This window comes from Cynara cardunculus, assembly GCF_001531365.2.
Source record: "Cynara cardunculus var. scolymus isolate 2C chromosome LG 9, CcrdV1, whole genome shotgun sequence".
NCBI classification, from domain to species: Eukaryota; Viridiplantae; Streptophyta; class Magnoliopsida; order Asterales; family Asteraceae; genus Cynara; species Cynara cardunculus.
The window spans coordinates 12,056,198-12,065,347 of NC_037536.1; the positions used below are offsets into that span (position 1 = coordinate 12,056,198).

General features: G+C 32.7%; 1 protein-coding gene across 1 annotated transcript; it reads left to right on the plus strand.

The window, feature by feature from the left end:
- The first annotated feature begins 1,271 nt into the window (after window positions 1-1,271).
- On the plus strand, window positions 1,272-6,242 carry LOC112518410 (mitogen-activated protein kinase 3-like). Its single transcript, XM_025126095.1, has 6 exons — window positions 1,272-1,616; window positions 1,747-1,876; window positions 3,982-4,119; window positions 4,203-4,535; window positions 5,358-5,541; window positions 5,726-6,242. Exons 1-6 carry the CDS (start codon window positions 1,453-1,455, stop codon window positions 5,893-5,895), a joined length of 1,119 nt encoding a protein of 372 aa, XP_024981863.1. The 5' UTR covers window positions 1,272-1,452; the 3' UTR covers window positions 5,896-6,242.
- The last annotated feature ends 2,908 nt before the right edge of the window (window positions 6,243-9,150 follow it).

Genomic DNA, 9,150 nt, shown 5'->3' on the forward strand with positions numbered 1-9,150 from the left:
AGAAAAAATAAACACGTTTGGGACCAACCATGCATTTTGACCAAAGACGTTTGACTTATTTTGGCACCAATGATGAAAGACCAGCGACTCAATCTCAGTCGTTGATCAACAGGCGGCTGCTTATTTTAGTAAATTACTTGGACATCTTCACTATGACTTCCCATTAAATAAATTATTCTCTATTTATTCATACATTTTTTTTTGTAAAATAAATTGCTTGTATTCGTCTTTGAAGACATGTTTGTTACCAGCTTAATTAGATTCACAACTTATCTGGTCAACTATAAATGAGTACTTGGTAGGTGCTTAATGACATAGATAGTAACTTAGTAAGCTTGTAAGAGATAACTTTATACAAAAAGTCAAATTTTTTCCAAACCTGTCACTTCCAATTAAAAAAACACGCTCCAATCTATGGAAAAACCATCTTAAACAAAAAAAAATCTCAATCTATACAGACAGATTAATCTATACAGATACATACAAGACTTAATAAATAAAAAAAACCAAATAGCCCCTTACCTAGTAGATGCTGAAGAGTCTGTTTCTTCATTTACCGCATAACCGTCCATTAGCATGTTAAATATGGGTTCCTGAACAGGACCCCAAATTACTTGTGTCTGGGTCTGATTTATATAGAATTGTGAACCAACGATGAAGACTAATCTAATTTATTTCAAAACAAAAAAACGACTATTTATTTTAGAATTTGTTGATCAAAAACAAAAAGACTCTTCGATTATCACTTTGTCATTTTAAATATATTTATTGTTTTAATTTGTATATTTTTAATATGACATGAATTTCTATATTTATTGTTTATTATCCGTTTTGGACAAACTATAATTTTAGTACATGTGTAACATGACGACTTTGATTTATTGGGTAATAACATTAGCTTATGCCATGCATTTTACTAGATAAGATTTTCCATCCATAACATGCTAATTCAGTTAAGTAAGAAACACGTAAGTGCTTAACCAATAAGCCCTAAACTTATATTATTTATATACATCTCAGTGTCACCTTTGACGCATAAAGTTGGAACAACTTCACCTAAATGCAAATACAAGTCACAAAGTAACAAGTCACAAGTCAGATACCCCAAATACAATACGTTTGAGTTTGAGTTTGACTTTGACAAATTAATTATGTATTTATTCGGAAACGAATTTAAGGGTTTGAAATTATGGAAATATTTTATTACATAAATATTTTATTATATAAATATATATATATATATATATATATTCCAAGTCCAAACGCGTATCGGTGCGATTTCCTATCTTCTTCCTGGTTCTTTCCATCAACAACCCCATTTGATTTCGTATATAGACTCACTTCAAATCTAATTCTCTCTCTCAATCTACACTCGAATTCGAGCTGAAATTAACAGATAATATCGTCGGAGGTATATATATATTTGCCGTCGGAATCTGTTACAGTAAAGTAATGGCGGACTTAAACGGAGGAGCTCAGTACACGGACTTTCCGGCGATGCCGACGTATGGAGGTCGGTTTGTTCGGTACAACATATTCGGTAATGAATTCGAGATCACATCAAAATACCTTCCTCCTATTATGCCTATTGGCCGCGGTGCTTATGGGATTGTCTGGTACGTCTATGCTTGATTTCGGTTTTCCGATGAGTTTATTAGGTCGATAGCCTTTTGTTTTTGTAATTAGGGTTAATGATCTAAGTTTTTTGTTTTTGACTTGGTTTGATTTATTTTGATTAATCATCAGTTCGATGTTGAATTCGGAGACGAATGAGATGGTTGCTATGAAGAAGATTATGAATGCTTTTGATAATTACATGGATGCTAAGCGGACGCTTCGTGAGATTAAGCTTCTTCGACACTTGGATCATGAGAATGTGAGTGATTCTTCTGTGCTAGTTTTAGTTTGTTTATTTGGGCGCAGAGTCTAATCCTATTTGATCTCTTACACCACATGGTATAATTAATTAATTAGTAACATAATTTCTAAAGTCTCATGTATGTTCTAGAAATTATTCTTTCTATAATCATTTCTAATCAATTTCTTAAATGATTCCTTATCATTAAAAAAACTATAAAGGCTTCTAAAACTTTTGATTTTTTAGTGGATTTTGTTTAAGAGAAGGAATTAGTAAATCAGTTTAGAGTAAACTACATTTTGGTCCTTGTGTTATAGTGAAATGATTGGATATCGTTCCTATAGTTTTCTTATTCCATTTTCGATTATTGTTTTCAATTTTATTACGGATTTGGTGCTCATGTTTGTTAAGTGAAGACTCGAGTATGCATGTAGTAATTTCTTTGTGAAGTCATAACTTTTCATCGTCAAGATGATTCTTTTAGTTGCATAATTTTTGAGATTTACATGCCAAATAAATTTTGGTGATTTATCTTATATGCATTTAGCATGGATGATCTTTGTGACATCATAACTTTTGAATCATAACTCGGATATGTACCTTATGTTTTCGAGATCTACATGTTGAAATAATCTGGTGATTTATCAAGCAAGCTTCAGAGTTATCATGTTTTTTCAAGTACAATTCGTGTATCCATGTATGCGAAAAAACATGACAACTCTTTGATGCTTGCTCGATAAATTATATATTTTTTTTTGACAATATATGCCTTGAAAAAATAAGCAACACAAAAAAATCATCTCGATTGGGGTTACAAGGAAAAAGTAATTACCTCGTGATCAGGCCCGTTCCTGATATTTTATAGGCCCTAGGCGAGATGTAAAATGGGCCCTCGATAAGTATCAAAAAAATTCAATATAGTGTTTTATCATCATAAATTACATGAATTCAAAAAATACTAATAATTCATATAAAATCGATTTCCGAGTATTCCTATACGCAAAATCAATCAATAATTACTTGTAAATTAATATTATCTATCTTATCATTTAATCCATTCCATTGCCAAACACATTCTATGATATACCTTTTAGTATATAGATTGATATCATTTGAGGTCACAATGTTGATTACTCAGAGTAATGCTATATGTAAACAATTCTTTTAGGGACTATCAATCTTAAAATCAAAAGTCCATATTGGTTATAATTTGAGATCTTATTGTTGTTTAAGAGATAAGAGAGTACTTAATATTTATACACTCACTCTTACGTAATAAGAAGTCAATTATGAATGAAAAAGACAATAGTAGTTTTGAAATCTTAAATATGGATATAAGTTGAATCGTCTCACGTGCTTGATAATTATTTTCAAAAGGTAGGGGGTTTCTTAGTTAATAACAAGAAGTCTACTATATTCTAATACAAAAATAGAATTCATGTGGTGGGAGATGAATGGTGAAGAATATATCAATATTTTCTACTCAAGGTAGTTTTAGAATTTTAGTAGTGGATAAAAAACTTAGAGAAACAATAAACAATACTATAAATGAACAACCAATTAATTTTTTACATATTTTCTTCTCCGGTGCATACATGATTGGGCCCTTAATATAATGCTAAATTCTTTTTGGATCATATTAGATACTATTTTTTCCATTTTATTTATTATTTTTTTGAACTACTACTGTATACTATATAGTATATACAAAAAAAAGTTGGGCCACTATATTTCTTCTTGGAGTAGGCCCTACCCGCCCGACCCCAGGAACGGCCCTGCTCCTGATGTTACTACATGCATAATTGAGTTGTACTCGAGAAAACACGATGACTCCTCGACATTTGCTCGATAAATCGTCAAATTTTTTCAGATTGTAGATTTAAAAAAAAGCAACCGAGTTACTCGTGAAAAGCCATGACCCCACCCACGTAAATGTTACTATATGCCTATGCAAGTCTTCACTTAACAGTTTAAACTTAAAGATGCCTGATGCTAGAACCACACACGTACTCAATAGCGAGGTATTACACAATCTTATATAGGAAATGCATTTGGTTGTTGTGGTATCTATTTAGTGTATATCTTTGACAACCATTGTTGATTGGAACTTGAATGTAATTCAGGTTGTAGCTATAAAAGATGTAGTTCCTCCACCTCTACAAAGAGAGTTCTCAGATGTCTACATTGCCACTGAGCTCATGGATACCGATCTTCACCAAATTATTCGATCAAATCAAAATTTATCAGAAGAACATTGTCAGGTATGAGAACAGTAAATATTTTGAGAACCTGAGAGCCAACTATTCATGCTTTATTCTCAAATGAATATTCACCATTCTTGCAGTACTTCTTGTATCAACTATTGAGAGGATTAAAGTACATTCACTCTGCTAAAGTCATTCATAGAGACCTCAAGCCTAGTAATTTGTTGCTGAATGCAAATTGTGATTTGAAGATTTGTGATTTTGGACTTGCCCGGCCAAATGCGGACAACGATTTTATGACTGAATATGTTGTCACGAGATGGTACAGGGCACCCGAGCTGCTACTCAACTCATCAGACTATTCGGCTGCCATAGATGTGTGGTCTGTTGGCTGTATTTACATGGAGCTTATGAACAGAAAACCTTTGTTTGCCGGTAAAGACCATGTGCATCAGATGCGACTATTAACAGAGGTACATATGATCAAGTCCTTTGGATAAATGACCTTATATGAGTTTTCAGTTAGGAGCGTGACCTTCTAAAATTTTTTAGTTCAATGACCTTCATCTGACCTGCCTCTATTTAAAAACAGTCGGATCCTGTAAATACTTAGAAATATACTAGAGGATGATTTTGCAAAATAGCCCCATATGATCCTACTTATGTTATCGAGATACCTAACTACGCATTCATTTCCTTGTGCAAAAATGTTAAGATCATGAATCATGCCCCAGATTTCGGTTCCTTTTCCTCTTAAAAAGTTTTTATATATATATAGACCCGGGTTGGGCTCCGGTGAGAAGGAGAGTTAAGGTGAGAGGCGTAAGAAGAGATCTCCATCCTTGGATGCACATTAGGATAAGATGCACCGAGATATACCGTATGAATCCCCGTATCAAGCGCAATTCACGGGTGGGTTTGAGATTAAAGGTGATCAAGGGTCCAGATCCCTTCGTGCACTTCTTACCTTAACTCTCCTTCTCTCACAATCCATCACCATATAGACCCTATATATATAGAAAGGTTCCGATAAGAAGACTAAATATCGTGACTCGTTAGAAGGTAAGAACGGAAAGGTTAAGGGCAGCAGATTCATATGTGGATCATTGAAAATGCATCCGAACACACCATGCTAGTTCTGTGGATTTATTTCAAAAATAGATTCTTATCCAAGACTTGTATCATTTGATGACGCCATGTGAATCCCTAGAAACATGTGGAGTGTATGGCTATCACATGACCGGATTCAAAACTCAGAAAACTATTTCTAATCACTCGTAATATGTATTTTGCAGCTTTTGGGCACACCTTGTGAATCAGAGCTTGGGTTTATCAAGAACGAGGATGCAAGAAGATATATCGCTCAGCTTCCACGACATCCTCGTAAATCATTACTAAAGACTTTCCCACATGTTAATCCATCAGCCATTGATCTGGTTGAGAAAATGTTGACATTTGATCCAGCCAGACGTATCACAGGTAATTACTATCTGGAGTTCCATATCTACTAAACACAAACCATCAAACCTGTAGGAACCTCCCTTCTCTTTATTAGGGCTCTTTTAGAAAGTAATCTGACGGGGTTCCATATCTAACGTGTATATATACTTATGTATCCGTCTACTTTTACAAAATGGTACTAAAATTTGTCTCTTAATTGCAGTTGAAGAGGCTCTAGAACACCCATACCTTGAAAGATTACACGACATTGATGATGAACCAGTTTGCGCGAATCCATTCTCATTTGATTTCGAGCAACAAGTTTTAGGAGAACAACAGATCAAGGATTTGATCTTCCAGGAGGCATTAGCACACAATCCAGAGTACGCGTAAAGGAATTACTCAACAGTTATTCGGATTTAGCACCGCATATTCGTGCTAAATAAAAATCTGATAATTTTTTTCCATAGTGATCAACCACCAGGAAGTAGGATCTGCAAACATATATGTTGTATAATTAAGCTATAAAACAATTTGCAGATGTGTCCCGTGGTTGATAATTCTATGTTTTACACGATAACATGTCTTTTTAGTAAGCCGGAAAAAGAACTTTTCCTGCTTACAACGGTTTTATTGGTTTTTTATATTTTTTTATTTATTGGGTGAGGTGTGTCTCATTCGATGACTTCCGTGTTGTTGTAATGGATTTTTGTTGAAATAAATCCGTACTTAGTTAACTTTAACTCCAAAAGTCGAACTAACTTTAATGATGGTATGCTTATGAACACTGTGCAAAGTCCGTTGTTTTTTTGTAATTGATGATCTACTTGGATATTTTGTCTCCATGTGAAGTATTACCTCAAATGTTTAATTCTCTTATGTGAAAATAAGAGAATTCATTAGATGTTTTAGTTTAACCCTTGCTTTTCAAAAATTAAATCATTTTCAGGTGAGTTTGTTGTAGAGAGTTCTTCCAAGGAAAAGGGCAACCTGTAATGCTTCTCTTACGTGGCGTTTGGTTCGCAGATTCTGGAGAAATCTGATGGAATTGGAATGTTTAATTCCATCGACCAAATTCTATTCCCTCGTTTGGTTCATTCTTTTTCACGAAAGTAATCTTCAAAATCCTACAATTTCCACAAATAAAGAAATTTAACATTCCTTAACAACTACATGATATTTTGATGGAATTGAATCACTATCTTCATTATACAAAATATGTTCTTAACCTAATATACTCTAATCTCATAAAGCTCAATATGACCATCGTCGACCACCTCTCGACCACTATTGATTTGAACCACCACCGCCGACCACCACCATCGAGTACCACCGATCTGAACCATCGTCGACCAACCACTACCACTGACTACCACCGATCTGAACCACCATCGACTACCACCGATCTGAACCACCGCCGACCACCGTCGATTTAGTAACGTCGTTTGGCTTATGATTATATATTGGCTTGTGTATTTTATATTGTTTTACATATTAAATAATTATTTTTATTAAAGTATTTTTAGTTTTAAAAAAATTAAAATTTTCAAAAAAGAGCATTTTGGTCATTTACCAATATTTTATTCTAATTCTAAAACTACATTATGTGAACCAAACAGACAGATTTCAATTCCTTAACAGATTCCATTCCAATATCTGCCAACCAAATAGGTGGTCAAATAAATCTGACAACATTCTATTCCAATTCCTTCAAAGTCAAATTCCTTTAACAGATTCCATTTCATCCAAAAACATTCTGCGAACCAAACGCCACCTTAGTGTTAGTTACGGTTTAGTCATCGACTTATCTTTAATTCTGTAATAAATCTTATTTTGGGATGTTGTTTTCCGCTACGAATCTTTGAGATGTGATTGGGGAATCTAATTACTTGTAAAACTTTGGTGTCGGTTTGACTATTTATGTTAATTGTCATTAATTTATTTTTTGGATTGTTACAGTGATGTATGAAGCTTTGTAGAGGTTTTAGGATGATTACTTTCTAAGCAATTGCATATTTTATTTTTTATTGATTTTGTTTGTTTGAACAAGTGTAAAATGAATCTATGTAATTATATAATCATAGATGATAATGACGGGTTTGTAAATGAAGGATTTTTACGTTGGATTTTAAGGGGGTGTTTGGGATTGTTTATAAAAACAATTTATTAACTTATTCCAGTGTGATATCGGTAATAAACACTTTTGAGTGTTTGAATAAACAATTTATACCGGTGCCAAACCGATAATAAAGAGTTTTTAAAGATTTAAACTCTTCTGACTTATAATAAGTTGATAAGTGTTTTTATAAAAAAAACATAAATTGTTTTAAATAAGCAATCCCAAACACCCCTTAAATATCTAAAATGGTTATTAAGAAATTATAATTGATAATAACTTTTTACAGATATATGATAATTAGAAAAAAAAAAGTATATTATATGTTTTAATATCGTCTTTCAAGTAATGAAGTGATAAAATACCGAATATCGTCCACAAATATTGTACTAAAAGCTTAATAAAAATATAATAAAAGAACTGGTTTCAGATGACGAATTTGAAGATTTGTTTGGTTTTGAGTTAGTACTACTGAAATAACAAAATAAAGAAAGCAACATTGGTGTAAGACTTGTAGTAAGTCATAAACACAAATTCCAGTTAGGGTGGGCAATGGGTAAGGGTAAAGCCGTTACCCGTTATGTTTCGACCCGTTGGATAAGGGTATAGCTGTATATGTATAGAAAATTTTATCTATTTATCACTTAACGGATAGGGTATGGATAAAGTGTTTTTCATTATCCATTTACCTATTACCCGTATATGTATGTATGTATGTATGTATATATATATATATATATATATATATATATGCTTAATCAAATGAGAACTAATTAGTTTGTGGTAACCGTGAGTTCCAATCTCAACCACAAATCAATAGATAAATTAGAAAATTTATAATTTTGGTAATTTTGAATTTAAATTTTAATGTAAGGACATTTTAGATATTTTAAAACTCTCATCTCTCCTCTCCTCTCCCCTCTCTTCTCTCTTCGTTCCCCGTCCTCCCTCCTCCGGCCTTCATCATCCGGTGATACCACAGTGGCATTACAATGCATCTTATATGTGTGTGGGTATCACATTGAGGTCGTTTGTGTGGTCGATCGAAGATGTTACACAGTTGTATCACAATGCATCTTATATTTGCTTGAGTATTACACTGTGTCTTTTGTTTAACAGAGTCAATATTTTTAGGTATTACAGTGGTATCACCGGAGGACGGGACACGGAAAGAGAAGAGAGAAGAGAAAATACCTAAAATGTTCTTGTATTAAAATTTTAATTCAAAATTATAAATTTTCTAATTTATATATTGATTTATGATTAAGATTGATCTCACGATTAACAAAAACTAATAAATTTTTTCTTAAATGGACAGATATATATATATATATATATATATATGGTATATTTCTTTTACAACCTTGTGCATTTGTACAACCTTTACAACCCAATTAATTGAGATATTTATAGAAATGATTGGAGTTCATTTACCATGATTTGAATATTTATGGAATATGAATAGAGTTTATTGATTATGATTAATACTTTATATTAGGAAACAATTAATTGATTAAAAATTGAATGGTTGA

Excerpts from the sequence above, each read along its gene's own strand:
- LOC112518410 (XM_025126095.1), top strand. The coding sequence starts at position 1,453 with ATGGCGGACTTAAACGGAGGAGCTCAGTACACGGACTTTCCGGCGATG. Across the intron at positions 4,536-5,357 it reads AGATGCGACTATTAACAGAG|CTTTTGGGCACACCTTGTGA; the intron begins GTACATATGATC and ends TGTATTTTGCAG. Across the intron at positions 5,542-5,725 it reads TCCAGCCAGACGTATCACAG|TTGAAGAGGCTCTAGAACAC; the intron begins GTAATTACTATC and ends TCTTAATTGCAG.